This window comes from Mixophyes fleayi, chromosome 4, assembly GCF_038048845.1.
Source record: "Mixophyes fleayi isolate aMixFle1 chromosome 4, aMixFle1.hap1, whole genome shotgun sequence".
Taxonomy (NCBI): domain Eukaryota; kingdom Metazoa; phylum Chordata; class Amphibia; order Anura; family Limnodynastidae; genus Mixophyes; species Mixophyes fleayi.
In genome coordinates, this window is record NC_134405.1 from 148049137 (window position 1) to 148068738 (window position 19602).

Sequence of the window (19602 nt, forward strand, 5' to 3'; positions counted from 1 at the left end):
GAAAAAAAACGAGCGCTCAAAAAATCTTAGCGTTAATACGGTAATTACTCGCGGAATTTCAGCTCGCTGCTCCAAGCGGCGAGCTGAAATTCCGCGAGTAAACTACAGTATTAACGCTTTTCGCACGCAATATTACCGTATAAACGGTAATATTTTTTGAGCGCTCGTTTTTTTTCGTTAACGCTAACAATTGAATACCCCCCTATATGTCAATTGAATCTAGCGTTTTTAATGATATTCGAAAATTGTGCGTTTTTGCCGTAACGCAAAACATGAGGCAGATAAAGTAATTTAGTTTGGATTTTTGGATTCGGGAGGAAGAGATACCTTAGGGGTCCAAATTTTGTGTCGATTCCTTAATAGACACCCATAATACTTCAAATAAACTGGATAAAGAAGCTGCGATTAGTAAATTATTTAATAAATTGAAAAATCAATATATAATCAACTAATTGTCAGACAGTCGAGATATTTGGCAGAAATAGTTGTTTTGACATACTCTTAAACTAAAAAATTTTCGTAGAAATCTGAGATGGGTGGTGGACAACCCTGGTTGAATTGACATGAAATGACCCTGGTGGCCTCCAATACCCGTATAATTTAAAGTAGGGTGTGTATTATCTCACTTATAAACACTACATTATATTTTTACTACATAATAAAAATTAGTTTATGGTGTAAAAACATTTTCCCAATAGAATAAATACATTTTACACAACAAGACATATATCTTACATACATTTTTTTTATTTGCTATGAGCAGAACTACTGGGTGAACACAACAACACTAACATCCTCTATGGGTATTCCATTGCACATCTTGCTGTGAGCTCAAAGCCAAGTTATTATGCAGGGAGGGCAGAATGGCAGGGATCCAGCAGTATCTCCATAATTCAAAACAGATTTCCCTCCTCACAGCTCTTCTAGAAGTGTTCTCCACTGAATGTGTGAATGGGTGCTTATAACAGCTGATTAGACGGCTGCAGCACCTTATATGAGCTCCTCCTGAAGGAAAGAGAGCCCGCAAGATTCTACCTGTTTTGTAGGGTGACCTGTGCAAACAAATCTCTTTTTTTCCCTCATTAAGTTTGTGTTTTTTGTGTTTACTTAATCATATTTATATTGTAAGAGGCTAATTACTTGTGCTCATCAAGTGATTTAGTCCCTAGAAGTGGAATACATAATGTTAGCTCCCAATAATTTAAACATTTTACAAAAATAAAAGTGTATAAATTAAAAATAAACTGAAGATAAAATTTTGCAAATAATTTACACCCATTAATTAATGAATGCTTCCATCATGCATTTTAAAATGTACATAACATCTGAGGTCTTCATAGCATATGAAAAATCGCTATTGGATTAATGTATGAATGTCTTCAACTATGAGCCTATACAGAAATTCTGTTCATTCATTATAGATTGTATGTACATGTATGCAGAGGGTTGTTCACTACATGTACCATAACTGTTTAAGGATGATGTGCGTTTGGGTTTAATTGATTTAGTTATAAGCAAGATAGTCTTTAAGTCTTTGCGGAATATTTAATTTGTAAACCTTTTCCACTGTTCCTTGACCAAGTGTTTTTCTGAGATTGAGTCTGCAGAGCTGAGATAATGTCTTGGGCATTTCTGGAAGTGAAGACAAATTAAAAAAAGGTGAACTTCAGATAATACAATATTCCATACAGCAAAGCTCCACCCATGCTATAGAATTAACGGTCATTGCTTTGAAAATGTATGTGTGTTTGTTTTACAAAAATACTTAAACTGCTTATAACCAAACTTTATATGACAAGTATTATAATCCACCAAAAGATAGAAACAAATATGTTAAGCAATGTAAATGAAAGCGTGTTAGCTTTCACAAATGAAATAACGTACGTCTATAACATGATTATGTTTTTTTTTTTACCTCGAGTCAATAAGGGTAATTTATGAGCTGTAAAAACGACAGACCAGAAATGCTTCTTTAGTGAGTGCGCCTGATCTCTAGCAACTCTGAGATGTTGGAAAAACAGGTCTTTTAAAGGGGAGCACTTCTGGATATGCATTCTCTCTACCCCTTTACCTTATACTTGCCAACTTTTAAAACTCCGGAGGACAGGTCATGTGACAAATGTAGGGGCGGGGGGAGCGTGATGACACCATAGTTCCATCCCCTACTATTAAAAGGCTGAAAGGCACGGCAATGAATAGTGGGGTAGATGCTTTATGGCACGATCATGTCATTAAGCCCCTTATCCACAAGTGTCCAGGAGGTTGCCTACTCTTCCGAGAGGACTCCCTGAAATTCGGGAGCCTCACGGAAACTCCAGGAGAGTAGGCAAGTATGCATTAACTCATTTTAATAATCTTTTCCCCCAAAATAAAATTTCACTTTTGCAAGTTAGTGTAAAGGTGGGAGCACCTGGGCATATAACAAGATACAGAATGTTATAGCACTCAAAACTCCAAAAACTACTTTAAGGAACCACAGTGGTAGCTGCTACAGAATAATTATGGGGTTTATCTGACTAATTCACATATCCACGCTCTATGGAATCAATTGCCTATGTATCCACTGAAGATAAAGCAAAAAGATAACAAAGGCACTGATGATTTTCATGTTGGATACTCTGTATACATGTTCTGGAGGATGTAAGTGGACCACAAATAGAGAGGCTGTAGTGATCGGGAAGACCAATGCAGGTTTCATAACATCACTCCATCAAGGGTGTCCTGTCATTTCATGTATGTAAACAAGGTATTTTTCAAAGGCTTGTTATGTAAAATTATTGTCTTGCATACAGCAACAAAAATATTATAATTTATAGTACCATATATTTATAGAGTAAATATTACTATAGCATAATAGTTTGCATAAAACATACTTTTTTCATGTACATGAGAGAACTTACTTTCATAGTATTCAAAGCATTTAGCAGTAGGACTGTGTTGCCAAGTATAATCTGAGGGTCTTTTTTCACGGTTGTCCCTAGCGTACACATTTCCTCCAAATTCCACTAGCATCTCAATGAGATCCTTGTTCCTCACCTTGGCAGCATGGTGCAGAGCTGTTTCGTGAAGCTTTGCTGCATTCACATTAGCTCCTTATAGAAAATAAGTAAACAAACTTAAGCTTGATGCACATGACTTATTTCAAAATACACATTTTAATAAACCATTTTGAACAATACATCAAAGCCTATTAACCTCTATCAGCCTAGAACTAGATTAGCTCACAGCTCGGGTATTTCTCCTTAACCCACTAATGCCTGTGAGTATTTTTACACTATCCCTTCATTCTTCATAACACTTACTTTGAGAAAATTAGTGAATTCCAGAAAGTTAAGTGGTTAGATCTCTGTACAAAAATATGAACTGCATGCAGTATGGGGGAGATTCAAATTGCTGTTGATGTGGCGCGCAGACATCACCGTGATGTCCGCTGTGCACATTGCCAACCATTACAGTAGGAATCTCCGCTAATTTTTCTGTGCACCTCTATGAGCAGAGATCCTGCCATAACATTGGCGCAATGTGTCTCTGTGGACGTTCCTGAGAAACTTTGCGCTGAAATGAATCTCCCCCTCTATGTAAGGTGTGACACAGGCCAAAAATCAAAGTAATGTTTCTCCTCCCCACATTTGTTTAAATCATTTTAAATCATGCCAGTCACTGTTACAACAAAGTTCCATAGAATCCATTCGTGTTGAGAGGCAGGAGAGACCTGGGACAGGTCCATTCAGTTCTCTTTGTCTACTCTCACTTAAGGAAATCCCTGTTAAAGTCATGATTGAGACACCACAGAATATCATTATACAAATGTGGAAGTATAGGCACTTGATTTGAACACTGCATACAGCGATTATGAGGATGGGAACTTGGTCCTTGGACATGTGTACACAGCAGATAATAAATGGGTTATACCTTATGCTATCTCTATAGAATTTAAAAAACAAACAAACTAAAGCTTAGGCCATTTGGTAGTTATAGGATGTACCCTCTTCAGCACACAAGCACATTATATGTGTAGCCTTTCCTAAATGTCATTAAGAGTAATTTTTGGTATGTGATTTATAAAAATGGAATGAAATGGTGCAAGCCCATGTGTCGCTATGCATCTTAAGATACTGATGTAAACTGTAAAGGCCACCGCATACCTGCAATGAGTAAAACTTTGGCACACTCTAAGTGCTCCCTTGCACAAGCCACATGCAAAGGAGTTCCGAAATGACAATCATGAGCTTCTAGATTTGCCCCAACGTCAATTAAAAGCTTCACACACTCAGGTTTACCTGAAAAACAAGTTTCACATTATCAAGAAAACATCACAATCAAAACTATGTTTTACTCACTATTATTCAAAACAGATTCTCCAGAAAGGGACAATAATTTCACAAACATGTCACTGATATTCAATAATCCATTACTATATATTTTATCATAATGTATAGGGAGAAATAAAAAGCTCTGTGAATAATCACAGTAAAGTAAAAATGTTGGTCACTGTAATAATTGTTAAGCAAGCTTGTAGGGTCATGCAATACCAGGAACTGGGCCAATGACCCTACAAAGTTATGGCCTGGCTGTATCAGGTCCCTAGTTCTTTAAAATGAACAGCTAGTTCCTACATTTGCCTGCCTGGCTGCTCACTGAGAGTGGAGCCATAGGAGAGAGCTTGATTTGCGTGACTTCAGCTAGAAAAGCTGTCTTCATGAGCGTTCCTTCGCTACAGTGGTGACATGATGAAGTGAACATGCCTCCACTGTCATACAAGAGCGATTAAGCTTTGAAGATACTTCATAAAATGTTTTCTAAACTCCTTTTCAGTGACAGGATAGAAGTGCTCCCCCTTCACTGCAACCTGTCACCAATGAAGCGATTGAGCCCATATGAATGATTTTTAGAGGTAAAAGAGCAGCATTCAAATGCACTTATGTGACACCACCCTATAGTATAACCCTGCCATAGGCTAGTCACACAAGCTTCATAAAACCACAGTTTTGTAGCTAAATAATAACAGTATGTGTGTTAACTGTGTGGCTGGAACCAGGAATCCACACAGATTATAATGGGCAAGAATATGCAGAAATTAAACAATGTATTTATTTAAGATACACCCTCATGTGACATCCCCTAAGTAAATGAAAAGTATTGATGATAATACCATTAAGAAAAGTCTGTAAAGTTACTCACCACTCATGCATGCTTCATGAAGAGGGGATGCAGTGAAAAGTGGAGGGTTCACTTTAGCACCATACTCCAAAAGCAGTTTAACACATTCCAGACTCCCTGCAGCAGAGGCATCACAGAGAGGTGTACTACTATCAATATTTCTGGCATCCACCTATATAACATACATTGAAGTTAAAATAAAGAAACTGTCTCCTATTTGCTTAATTGGTATTATTTCAAAAATTATAAAGAGAAATGGGAATAGCCAAACGTCTAACAATTTATTTAATGCTATAAATGGGCAAGGTGCAAGAAAATGATCCAATCAAAATCCATCAGGTTATTAATGGCATGTCAATACATGTGATCAGCTATTAACTGCTATCAGCCAATGTGTGGTCATCTTAAAGCCATTTGAAGAGAATCCCATGTGATCCGGCTGCTTGGCTCAAACCTCCATGTATGTATGTATGTATGTATGTATGTATGTATGTATGTATGTATGTATGTATGTGTTCAGCCTTTAGGTTAAAAAGGTTACAACCTATCTCACCAGAAAAAAATCCATCACTCATAAAATATACCCTGTGATAACTTATTTTCAACAACATGTAATTAATTTAGGTAACAAAGACCTCAAGCATTAGATTGATTATTTATTATTATTACTATTATTTTGGAACTACCGGACATGAATCTATGTTATTTGAATAAAGCTGGAGTATTTTAAAGTGATGAAGTGCTGTCTGTAGCTCAACAGTTGAAAGCCACATAAATAAATGTACTATGATTTGTTGACAAGAGTAGACAACATGATCATTTAATTGGTCACATTTTTATCACAGGCTATTAATGAACATTTAAAGCATTACAACCTATGAGACCAATCTAACTACTTTTAACTAGGTGTACTACATGAAAAAACAGACAGCATTTAACTTATGTGCAAAATAGAAAACTAATTTTCACCCCTTGAATTTTAACATGGTTTTGTCCAGGAGACTTATGTAAAAAAATTCTTGCCTAAGTTCCTGAATGAATCAGGCCCTTGGTTCTTTCTTCCTTCAGAAATAGCTCTAGTAAAAACATGGAATTTCCTCATAATGATAATAATATGGTAGGTATGAAAGAAAAAGGAAATCTAGTGTAGTATGTCAAAAATCAAACAAGCCACTTTATTGTAATAAAAATGTTAAAATCCAAAGTAAAAACAATACATAATATAGAGTGCAGGTATTCCTACCAGATACATGTAGCAAAGGTCACAGAAGACAGATCTTTTAATACCCAGGTATTCACTGGACCAAGATACAGAAATGGATGCTATATGAATAGTAAGGTAAGTGAGCCTCTCTGTCGCACAGAGCAATGGCTTCAACCACGTGTTTCGACCTAGGAGTCTTTATCAATATTAGTATGAGCTGCCACAATTATATTACTGTGAGCTGCCACATTGCTTTCTTGGCCCAAGTATTTGTCAATTACAAACACTTTTAAAGGTCAAAAGGAAAGGACACAAAGAAAAATCTGTTTAGGCATTCATAGTTCAGTAGACATTCCCTTCTTCACTACAATTTATATGCATGCTAATTCGTTACTAATGTCACAAAATCATAATGCATACTTTTAGAGCTTATTTGATTGTACAATGTTAACATATATAAAACTATTTATAGGGTTACAAACCTGTGCTCCTGCAGCAAGCAGCAGCTTGACGCACTGAATGTGGCCATGAAGACAAGCTTCATGCAGTGGTGTGATGGAGTCCACCGTAACCATATTCACACAAATTCCACTATCAATAAGCTGCTTAAGCTGTTGTACCTGGCCTTGTCTTGAAGCATCATGAATTGGTGTCCTGTCTGCCCAGTTTCCTTAAAAAGAATAATCACAACAATAAGATAAAAAGTGAATAAAATACAAGGTTATACACAATGTGAATCACACTGTCATTTTATATGGGTCAGGGTAGTGGGATAAAGAATGCACTGTTTCACTACAAACATTATTGCAGTGAGATTAGTGTACATGGCTGTTTCTAGTTCCATCTCTGGCCAGTAACAGACTAACTCTACATAAAGGTGGTTTAGTGGATTTTAAAACATGATTGAGGGAAAATAGAACATGTTCCATTTTCTCCTGCTCTGTCATTCATCTCCATAAAGCACCCAATGGTGTCTGTGCGAGTATCGCCTCTTCTACATGCTCCTTCCAGAAACTGTAACAGAGATGGAAAAAAAAATGGTCTTCAACACACAACTTAGCAATTGGACATCAATATGCTATGGTGGTTTTCAGTGAATGCCATCCACTGAATCTACCTTTGCAAATTATTTGTTAATTGTCCAGTTCTGGTCAGGTTGGTTTGAGGGTATTGGTAGTGGTAGGATGAATCTGACATAAGATGACACTATGTCACTGGTTCTTAATCCTGTACACATGCTTTACCAACAGGTCCATGATGTGTCACTCAGCTACGTAACAAATATAATTTCAATACATACCATGACACATTTTATTCAGAACGCAGTGTCCTGTTCCCATTTTGTTCCACTGAGAATCCAAGTATATTAACCTGGGCTCAATTAAGTAATTTATATAAAAACACACCTCCATGCATCAAATCTTCATTTCAACCCAGGTTAATTCAGCAGGGAAAATACTGTGAGAAACAGTAGCAGACCACTGTACTCTAAATATAAAAAGGATGTTGATAGATAAAATACCAAATCCGTCTTTGAAGCAGAATACCCTACAAATATTTTTGTTTAACAATTTCATTATGATCAGTTGTCAGTGCATTTCCATACAAATCTACTGGGTGGAGGTGACAAACTGACCAGCATTGTATTCAATATAATTGGTTAAGATTGACTTTCTCCAACAAAGTCATACAAAAAACTCCTGAATTTTTGTACTTCATTCATTTCTCTGATTCCATAGATGGATACTGCTATATTGGGTACAGAGGCAGATCCAGGAGTTAGGCACTTAATTTGAAATATGTACCAATTCAGAAGCTACCCCCTCCCCAACAGTTATTAACTAGCAAAGTCCCAGGAGAAAGGAAAGAAAGGATTAAACAAAAGAGGATAACAATTCCCTTTTGGAACACATACACTTAAAAGTATTGAACAAAACAAATCAGTGAGTGAAGGGTGGGCGAGCAGTGTCCCGCAAAGGAATCAAGAGAAATTAATTTTAGTCGAAAAATCATGGTTTTCTTTTCCTTCTTACCGGGGAAGACGGTTAACTTGGGGATATTTCAAAGCTGTCCCTAGGGCAGGGTACGCTCAGACATAGCTGGGCGTAAAACTTTCAGTCCAAAGCTAGCTTCTTTGCATGCAAACACATTGAAACACTAACATTTTGTGAACCTATGGACTGATGATCCAGTGACTACCCAACGCAACTGCTCAGCCAATGCTCAGTGCCAGGCCGCCCAGGAGGCACTCACAGATCTGGTAAAATGGGTCCTAATATTCTCTGCAACCGGCTTTCCTGCGCTGGCATATGCCTACTGAATAACGGCCCTAATTGATCTGGCAATGGGTTTTTTAGATGTTGGCCAACCTCTTATTTACCCATCACAGAGGATTAACAGGTCATACATTCTACGCACTGCTTAAGTCTTCAAGTAGATCTTCATAGACCTGACCACATCTAATAAGCAAAGGAACTCCTCATCTTCAGAAGAGCCATTCTGCCCTACAGTTGGAATAACTATGTTCTAATTTATGCAGAATTTTGATATCACTTTATGCTGAAAATATGTCTTGGTACGCAGGACAGCCCTGTCTTCATGAAATAAAATATACGGTGATCTATATGACAGATTCCTCAATTCAGAAACTCTCGCAGAAGAAATTATCAGAAACTTTAAACATCTTTCATCTACTATCTACCACGCAAGGAATATTAGTTCTACAGGCTCCAACGGTTCAAATGTGAGATGTTGCAAAGCTGTCAGAACCAAATTTATGCCCAAGGTTCTATTGGAGGAACATACTGAGATTGTACAAGTAATACCCCTTACTAATAATAATGACATAATAGCCAACTTCTTTTGAAAATAGACTGACAGGGCAGAGATCGGAACTCTTACAATGACAAAAGACAGGCTAATCTAAAGGAAGGACATTTTCCATACTCTATGGTAATAGCTAGCAAATATAGGCTTTCTAGCCCTTAGCAAGGTCTGGACCACGTCCTCAGAAAGACACTTTGCTTTAAGGATGACAGCCTCAACATCCACACCGTTAGATCTAGTGAAAGCCTTGATTACTCTGCTGCAATCCTTAGAAGGTCCGTGTACCAGGACTTTCTTGGACACTAGAATTTCAGGAGAACCCTGTCTTTTTACCTTTTCAGAACCCAGAGAAGCATAGAAATCAGCAAAAAGAGATAAATAAGCTGATAATTACATGGAACTTACAAGACGTCTACTAGGAATGCTTTCAGATCCCTGGTTCTTGAACAAAAAACTCTTGTGGTTTAAGTGAAATGTTATCATATCGACATCTGGATGACCCCACTTCCCTACAAATTGAAGAAAGATATCTGGGTGAAGGGACTATTCCCTGGGATGTAAGCCATGCCTGCTTAGGAAGTCTGCTTCCCATTTTTACACCCCTGGAATTAATACCGCTGACATTCTGTTGCACTCAAAGTATTATCTTGGTAGTCTCTTTCATTGCTAGGGACCTCTTGGTGCCTCCATGAAGATTCACATATGCCACAGTCATGGCATTGTCTGATTGAACCTTTATAGCTTTCTCCACAGAAAAGCCTGTCTCTTTATTAGAGTGTCGAATACCACTCTCAGTTCTAGAACAATGATGGGAAGTTTCAACTCCTCCCAGGACTAAAGTCCCTGCAGACAAGTCACAGCTCCCCATCGTTGTAGGCCGGCATCTGTTTTTATAAAGGTTCAGTACCAAATGGTGAAGGGACTATTCCTGTTGAAATTGTCTATCTTCATCCACAAGAAGAGAGTATGTCCGAGTGGACAGCCTGATGAACTGGCTGGTCAAACGGAGGCTCGATCTAGTCCATTTGCTAGAATCTGGATTTGAAAACACATCTAGTGGAGGCATGAAGACTGCACTGCCTTAAAGGTGGACAAAAGTTTGCCTAAGACTGACATGTATAACAGAATTAACACCCGATTCAGAGCGAAGAGGGATTTTATTAGTCCCTGTAGTGTGAGGATATTCTTCTCCAGCAAAAGCACTCTCTGTAGCCTGGTATCAACTATCATGTTTTTGGCTGGAATCAGGTTTGATTTCTGGTAGTTTATTATCCACTCATGGGATTCCAGCATCTGGGCTGTCACCTACAAATGGGTCCAAAGGACAGACGAAGATCCTGCTTTAAGAAGGTTATCCAGTGAGGGAACCACTGACATCTCCTTGAATCTTAAAAGAGTGGCCATGACCCCCACTTTTGTATATATCCCCGGTGTTATTGCTAGGCCGAAAGGTAGAGCCCAAAATTGAGAATGATTTTGAGATCCTTAATGTCCTTCCGAGATCGGAAAATGTATTATCGGCAGGGGGAGTAGTAGGAGGGACCTCACTTTCCTCCTTAAGATGCACAGCGAGCTGTGTATGCTCTGCAATAGACTGAATCAGTCTTCATTGAGGCTAGCTCCACCATATAAGCTGTGCTCCCCCCCCCCCCAGATGTGTGTGGACCACGCTCTCCAGACTCCCAAGCTGCAAACCAGATATCTGGTTCAGGTCATCCATTTGACAGTTTAGACTGACATTTGGAACAAGTAAAATACATGCCAGATTTCCCCCCATTATTTTTAGCCCTGGACCTACTCCCCTTATCTGACATGACAGAAGGGTGACAAAACAGTAGTACACAGTCAATGACGAGAAAATCTATCTAGAAACTGACAGATGTTTTAAAACCGCTAAAATGCACAATCTGATAAACAGTGCAGGTACAGAAACAGACAACTTTAGTACACATATAACAGAGAAAAAGAGTGTAGCTAGGATGAGTTTCAGAGTAGTGACCGCATGTAAGCTTTTTCCTCTCTGCAAGGAGAGGGTGACTGGAAGCATTTTACCAAGGCACAGCTCCTGAAGCACAGGCTGGTGACAGGGCGAAGGGTCTCATGGCACCATGCCACGATGGGTGTGGAAGGGTGGCCTCTCAACTTGTTCCAAGCCTCAGTGTTCCTATGAGTACAAGCCACTGTCACAGCAGCAGTGATTACAAAAGTAAAATAAATATTAACTTTTGCAAACTCACACCACTGCTCTTGGCAGCACTGTGCTGAAGCACCCTACTCTTTGGGCAGTTTTAAACTGAGACATCACGTTGGGGAGGGGATATTGGAGAGGAGCTTCTGAATTTGTGCAGATTTCAAATCAAGTGCTTAACTTCTAGACCAGCTTATAAACCCGAAGTCCAGTGTCCCCCAGTAAGAAGAAAAAGAATTATCTTGACTCATGAAGTTCCAAAGGTATTTTTTTTTTTACTTTTGTCTTGTGAAACAAAATTATTTAAATGAGATTCAAGGGTTGGAAATAAGCATTTTTTTTGCTGGTATTCCATGTTTATCAAGCGGTTGCAGAGCATTTTTCACTGACTTGATTTTTACATCGTCCCTTAGGTTTTGGTAATCAGACATCAGCCTAAACTTGCAATGGAAACTTCCAAGCACATTTTATATGGGAAAATATAGTTATATGTGCATTTTGCCCTAGTAATAAAAACATTCAAATTCTGGCTTGGATTTTGAGCTCTTTTTTTTATTCTTTTGTGGTACATTGCTGTCTATTAGTTACTGACCCTGGCTTACAATACTGGACTTTGACTACTCATAGTGTTATTTCCTACCACACTTTACTTTGTTTTTGCCTGCGATACTACCTCCTATGCTGCTACTTGCCTACATCCTACCCTCTTATTTAGGCTGGGTGTCACTCACCGGACTGTGAGTGCTTCTTCCCGGACTATTAGGAACCGTGGACGTCCTCTATCCTGAGGGACTGCGCATGCGCAGCCCTTTCCAAACCTTCAGTGTATGTTCCTTTAACTTAATTGGCAGATCAGGCAACCTCCCTATATTAAGCACCTGTGGTCAACACCACGTTGCCTGATCTTGGAGTCTCATTCCCCATGAGTCTCTGAAGGTGTTCCTGTGTTTCCTTGTTTATTCAGCCCAGCTGATTCCTGTGGTTTCCAAACCACTTCTACCTCTGTGGTTTCCAAACCACTTCTGCTACTGTGGTTTCCTTACCACTTCTACCATCTACTGTATCATCGTGACTGTGAGCTGATTCCTATCCGCTGCCTCCGTGCACTACAGTCTTCTAACCACTTCAACTCTACCATGTATTATTGGGACTGTTAGCTGATGCCTATCCGCTGCCTCCGTGCACTACAGTCTTTCATTCACATCCACTCACCTGTTCATGATTGTGACTGCCAGCTGATTCCTATCCGCTGCCTCCGTGCACTACAGTCTTCAACCTGCAACTCGTCTGTGTTTCATCATCGTGACTGCTAGCTGATTCCTATCCGCTGCCTCCGTGCACTACAGTCTTCAACCTGCAACTCGTCTGTGTTTCATCATCGTGACTGCTAGCTGATTCCTATCCGCTGCCTCCGTGCACTACAGTCTGCAACCTGCAACCCGTCTGTGTTTCATCGTGACTGTTTGGCTGATTCCTATCCGCTGCCTCTGTGCGCTTCAGTCTTCAGTCCTTGTCAACTCTCCCGTGTTTCCTTGAGTCTGCTGCCACTATTGCTACCCGCTATTCTCCGTGATCAACAGTTCCAGTTCAACTCTGCTCTCCCGTGTCCCATCGTTACTGCACCTGCTGGTTGCTATTGGCTACCTCCGTGTTCCCGCAGAGACCCGCTGCTGTTACTCCTCAGCGCTACTCATCCATCTACTGCTGATCCGCTCTCCACGCCTTCCTGTGTTCCCTGCTGGTCTACCTACCTGTGCGCTGCACCTGCTAGACCACCGCTTCACCCATCCAGGGACTTTGCATCCTGCCGGCCTCCTGCCGTTCAGGTATCTCTGCACTCCTGTCTGACTGCCTTCTCCTGAACCACGGTATGCATACTTCCTATTGACTGTGCTGTGTATTGCATACCTTGCTGGACTGTGTTGGTTCTGCTCTGGAGTGTGCTATCCGCTGAGTCTATTGCCATCATTGACTGTGTTATCTCGTGCTGGATTCCTTCTAGAGACTTTCTATATTGGCAGTGTTGTTCAGTCATCTATACATTTATATTGTGCATATTACTGTGGATCAAAGTCAAGGTGCCCGTGTATATATTGTGTTGCAGTCTCTCCCCGTGCACCTCCTCACATATATATTCAGTAGTACAACTTGCTAGTGGCAGACCACTGACTCCTGTTTACAGTTTCACCTGTTCCAGTATCCTCTCACATAGCAGTGGTACAACTTGCTAACGCAGACCACTGACTCCCCGGATACCTCCACTTGGATTCCATTCCTTCACTCAGACAGCGGTACAACTTGCTATCCGCAGACCGCTGACTCTCATCACCTCCTCGTTTCTGTTGGACATTCCTCCTCACTATAGCAGTGGTACAACTTGCTACCGCAGACCACTGACTACCTTCACGTGTCCTTTGTCCATACAGTTCCTCGTGTATTACTACCTCCATATTGCCAGTGCTGCTAGTCATAGACTCTCCTGAGCATCTCATCATCTGCTATTTCCTGTTCCGTGATCACCCTGCTACCAGAGTACCATATTACCACCTATACTGCTCTGGTAAGCCTATCACCTGGTGATCCCTGGGTAAAGACTCCTAGTGCCCGTGACAGTAAGATCAGGCCATGACAGACCCAGATACGGAACCTACCGCTAAGGAGATGCTGCAGCATCTGGTCAGCCGTGTGGAGCAACAGGATGCTCGCCAACAGCTGTTACTTCAATGTTACCAATCGTTAACCTCCCAAGGAACATCTGGACAGACTGTTACAGCTAGTATTGAAGCTCCTGTGCTTTCCTCCGTTTCCCCAGTGCCATCCCAGGTGTCTACAGCTCCTACGCTTCACCTGCCTACTCCGTCAAAATATGACGGGGACCCCAAAACTTGTAGAGGTTTCCTTAACCAATGTTCAGTCCATTTTGAACTCCAACCTCAAAATTTTTCTACCCATCGTTCCAGAGTGGCCTATCTTATCTCATTGTTTTCTGGACAAGCCCTGGCTTGGGCCTCCCCTCTGTGGGAAAGAAACGATCCAATTCTACAAGATAGTGCCAAATTCATTTCCACGTTCCGAAGTGTGTTCGATGAACCAGGTCGTGTGACCTCCGCTGCTTCCAGCATTCTTCGTTTGCGACAAGGCTCCCATACAGTAGGACAGTATGTCATTCAATTTAGGATCTTAGCCTCTGAACTTCAGTGGAACACTGAAGCATTAGTTGCCGCCTTCTGGCAGGGGCTCTCCGATAAAATTAAAGATGCACTGACTACCCAAGAGCTTCCTTCGTCACTAGAAGATTTGATCTCTCTTTGCCATCGTGTAGACATGAGATTTCGTGAAAGAGAATCTGAGAAAACAACTTCTGCTAAAGCACCTCTTCGTTTAAACCCTCAATTTCGTCCAGTTTCACCTTCTGTGATTCCCATGGAGATAGGACGTTCCAAATTATCTTTAGAAGAGAGGAAACGAAGAGTAAAGAATAGACTCTGTATCTATTGTGCTGATTCCACACATATGCTCAGTTCTTGCCCTAAGAAATCGGGAAATGCCAGGCCCTAACTAGTTCTGGAGAGGTGAAGTTAGGGTCCCTGGAGTCCTCTCCATTGTCTATGAAATCTAAAGTCTGCGCTTTCGATGTTACGATTTCCTTTGCTACCAAATCCTTTGAGTCACAGGCATTGATTGATTCCGGAGCAGCAGGAAATTTCATTTCTAAATCACTAGTGAATCAATGGTCCCTACCAGTGATCACTTTAAAAACACCCATTACTGTGACGGCTATAGATGGATCACGTCTCATCAATGGTCTCATCACCAAGAGTACGTCTCCAGTAACCCTTCAGATTGGTGTACTACACCATGAAGAAATTTCGTTTTTAATTCTTCCTGTTACGACAAGTCCGATTGTCTTAGGCCTTCCATGGCTTCAATGTCACTCTCCCCAGATTGACTGGCGCACCCCTCAAGTTACGTCTTGGGGGCCTGAATGTCACCATCGTTGTCTCTCTCAAGTTATTCCTCTTAAAGTACAGCAATCTTCCATCTCATCTTCCTCCCCGGGACTCCCTCCTCAGTATGCTTCATTTGCCGATGTGTTTGATAAAGCTCAGTCTGAACGTCTTCCTCCTCATCGTTCTTGGGATTGTCCGATCGACCTTCTACCTGGCAAGACTCCTCCCAGGGGTCGGGTCTATCCTCTCTCGTTACCTGAAACTCAAGCCACATCTGAGTACATACAGGAGAATCTCCAGCGCGGGTTCATTCGACCTTCCACCTCTCCCGCTGGAGCTGGGTTCTTCTTCGTCAAAAAGAAGGATGGATCATTACGCCCTTGTATAGATTTTCGTGGACTCAACGCCATTACTATCAAGAATCGGTATCCCATTCCGCTGATCACTGAGCTATTTGATCGCATCAAGGGAGCTCGGATATTTACTAAGTTGGATCTTCGTGGTGCCTACAATTTAATTAGAATCCGTTCCGGTGACGAATGGAAGACCGCGTTTAACACCAGAGATGGGCATTACGAATATTTAGTAATGCCCTTCGGGCTGTGTAATGCCCCCGCGGTTTTCCAGGGTTTCATCAATGAGATCTTTCGGGACTTATTATATGTATGTGTCGTTGTCTACCTGGACGACATATTGATCTTCTCACAGGACCTGCCTTCTCATCACCAACATGTGGCAGAGGTCCTCTCCAGACTACGGAAAAACTTGTTGTTCTGTAAATTGGAAAAATGTTCATTCGAGTTACCCCAGATTCCATTCTTGGGGTATATAGTTTCCGGAGTTGGCCTGAAGATGGATCCAGACAAAGTAAATGCTGTACTACATTGGCCTCAGCCAACTACTCTTCGTGCCATCCAGCGTTTTTTAGGTTTTGCCAATTACTATAGACGCTTCATTCAAGACTTCTCATCCATTGCATCTCCCATTGTGGCCTTAACTCGGAAAGGGGCTAATACTAAGCAATGGTCATCTGAGGCTCTCCAAGCCTTTCAAATCCTCAAAGAGTCCTTCTCGTCTGCTCCCATTCTGCGACAACCTGATGTGACACTCCCCTTCTTCCTAGAAGTAGATGCCTCTAATGTGGGCTTAGGAGCTATTCTCTCCCAACGCTCGGAGCAACAAAAATTACATCCTTGTGCCTTCTACTCTCGGGGCCTTCTGCCCGCAGAGAAAAACTATACTATCGGGGACAAGGAGTTACTGGCCATCAAAGCTGCATTAGAGGAATGGAGATACTTGTTGGAAGGAGCTCGCCATCCGGTGACGATCTTCACGGATCATAAGAACTTGTCATATTTGCAATCTGCTCAATGCTTGAACCCTCGTCAAGCAAGATGGTCTCTTTTCTTTTCCCGTTTTGAATTAATTATAACCTTCAAACCAGCTGCTAAGAACAAGAAAGCTGACGCTCTATCTCGAGCTTTTGTGACGTCCTCTGATGTAGAAGAGGTTCCCAACCATGCTATTCTAGACCCCAAATGTATTTCTCTGGCTGCTTCATCCACCAAAATGCTACCATTTGGGAAGACCCTCGTGCCTCCTACTCTGAGGAGGAAAATCCTTTCGTGGTTCCATGCCTCTCGTTTTTCTGGACACGCCGGTGAACATAAGACCTTTGAGATTCTCTCTCGTAGTTACTGGTGGCCTTCAATGAGGAGAGACGTCAAAGAGTTTATTGCTTCCTGTGATTTATGTTCTCAGTTCAAATCCTCCCGCAGAACTCCAGCAGGGTTGCTGCGACCACTACCCATTCCGTCCAAGCCTTGGACCCATATTAGTATGGATTTCGTTACTGATTTGCCACCAAGTAAGAATCACAATACTATTTGGGTAGTGGTAGACAGATTTTCGAAGATGGCTCATTTCGTCCCTCTGTCCGGTTTACCTTCCTCGTCTACTCTGGCTGAACATTTCATTAAAGAAATCTTCCGCATCCATGGATGTCCGTCTGAGATTGTGTCAGATAGAGGAGTACAATTCGTTTCCAGATTCTGGCGGGCCCTTTGTAAAACCTTGGGCATACGATTAGCACTCTCATCGTCTTACCATCCGCAATCTAACGGACAAACGGAACGAGTCAATCAAGATCTTGAGACTTTTATTAGGATGTTCTCTTCAGCCAACCAAGACAACTGGGTAGAATTGCTCCCTTGGGCTGAATTCGCCCATAACAACATGTACCATGAGTCATCATCCAAAACTCCATTCTTTGTGGTCTACGGTCACCATCCGTCTTTTCCGGAATTTCCTGCCCTCCCGCCCACCCAAGTTCCTGCTGTGGAGACTGCTTGTCAGACCTTCAAAAATATCTGGTCTCAGGTCAAAACCTGTTTAAAGAAGACATCTAACAAATATAAGTCTTTCGCAGATAAGAAGAGGCGGGCTATTCCACCACTAAAAATTGGAGATCGTGTCTGGTTATCTACCAAAAATATTCGTTTGAAGGTTCCATCTATGAAATTCGCCCCTCGTTTTATTGGTCCATATAGGATCATTCAAGTTATCAATCCAGTATGTGTTAAACTTCTTCTTCCTAAGAATCTTCGGATTTCCAATGCCTTCCATGTGTCCTTACTCAAACCTCTTATTATCAATCGTTTCTCGACTCCTCCCTCAGCACCGCAGCCAGTTCAAGTTCATCAGGAGGAGGATTTCGAGATTACTGAGGTATTGGATGCAAAAATTTCGCGAGGAGTCCTCCGTTTCCTCGTTCATTGGAAGGGCTTTGGTCCTGAAGAGCGTTCATGGATCAAAGCTGAAGATCTTAATGCTCCTGCCCTTCTGAAGAAGTTTTATTCCAAAAATCCGGACAAGCCCGGTTCCAGGCGTTCTGTGCCCACCTTTAAAAGGGGGGGTACTGTCACTCACCGGACTGTGAGTGCTTCTTCCCGGACTATTAGGAACCGTGGACGTCCTCTATCCTGAGGGACTGCGCATGCGCAGCCCTTTCCAAACCTTCAGTGTATGTTCCTTTAACTTAATTGGCAGATCAGGCAACCTCCCTATATTAAGCACCTGTGGTCAACACCACGTTGCCTGATCTTGGAGTCTCATTCCCCATGAGTCTCTGAAGGTGTTCCTGTGTTTCCTTGTTTATTCAGCCCAGCTGATTCCTGTGGTTTCCAAACCACTTCTACCTCTGTGGTTTCCAAACCACTTCTGCTACTGTGGTTTCCTTACCACTTCTACCATCTACTGTATCATCGTGACTGTGAGCTGATTCCTATCCGCTGCCTCCGTGCACTACAGTCTTCTAACCACTTCAACTCTACCATGTATTATTGGGACTGTTAGCTGATGCCTATCCGCTGCCTCCGTGCACTACAGTCTTTCATTCACATCCACTCACCTGTTCATGATTGTGACTGCCAGCTGATTCCTATCCGCTGCCTCCGTGCACTACAGTCTTCAACCTGCAACTCGTCTGTGTTTCATCATCGTGACTGCTAGCTGATTCCTATCCGCTGCCTCCGTGCACTACAGTCTTCAACCTGCAACTCGTCTGTGTTTCATCATCGTGACTGCTAGCTGATTCCTATCCGCTGCCTCCGTGCACTACAGTCTGCAACCTGCAACCCGTCTGTGTTTCATCGTGACTGTTTGGCTGATTCCTATCCGCTGCCTCTGTGCGCTTCAGTCTTCAGTCCTTGTCAACTCTCCCGTGTTTCCTTGAGTCTGCTGCCACTATTGCTACCCGCTATTCTCCGTGATCAACAGTTCCAGTTCAACTCTGCTCTCCCGTGTCCCATCGTTACTGCACCTGCTGGTTGCTATTGGCTACCTCCGTGTTCCCGCAGAGACCCGCTGCTGTTACTCCTCAGCGCTACTCATCCATCTACTGCTGATCCGCTCTCCACGCCTTCCTGTGTTCCCTGCTGGTCTACCTACCTGTGCGCTGCACCTGCTAGACCACCGCTTCACCCATCCAGGGACTTTGCATCCTGCCGGCCTCCTGCCGTTCAGGTATCTCTGCACTCCTGTCTGACTGCCTTCTCCTGAACCACGGTATGCATACTTCCTATTGACTGTGCTGTGTATTGCATACCTTGCTGGACTGTGTTGGTTCTGCTCTGGAGTGTGCTATCCGCTGAGTCTATTGCCATCATTGACTGTGTTATCTCGTGCTGGATTCCTTCTAGAGACTTTCTATATTGGCAGTGTTGTTCAGTCATCTATACATTTATATTGTGCATATTACTGTGGATCAAAGTCAA

At 41.9% G+C, this 19602-nt stretch overlaps 1 protein-coding gene across 5 annotated transcripts in view; it reads right to left on the reverse strand.

The window, feature by feature from the left end:
• Nucleotides 1-727: 727 nt before the first annotated feature.
• Nucleotides 728-19602, reverse strand: part of ASB13 (ankyrin repeat and SOCS box containing 13) — a 30574-nt gene continuing 11699 nt past the window's right edge. For 4 of the 5 annotated variants that reach the window (XM_075208565.1, XM_075208561.1, XM_075208564.1 and 1 more), the window contains exons 2-6: nucleotides 6847-7034; nucleotides 5182-5332; nucleotides 4146-4280; nucleotides 2901-3092; nucleotides 728-1632 (exon numbers count right to left, since the gene is read on the reverse strand). In XM_075208565.1, the coding sequence (XP_075064666.1) occupies nucleotides 1505-1632; nucleotides 2901-3092; nucleotides 4146-4280; nucleotides 5182-5332; nucleotides 6847-6939 (699 nt within the window). In that variant the 5' untranslated portion in view covers nucleotides 6940-7034 and the 3' untranslated portion in view covers nucleotides 728-1504. The remainder of the gene's footprint in view (nucleotides 1633-2900; nucleotides 3093-4145; nucleotides 4281-5181; nucleotides 5333-6846; nucleotides 7035-19602) is intronic. The other variant, XM_075208563.1, reaches the window with a different exon arrangement.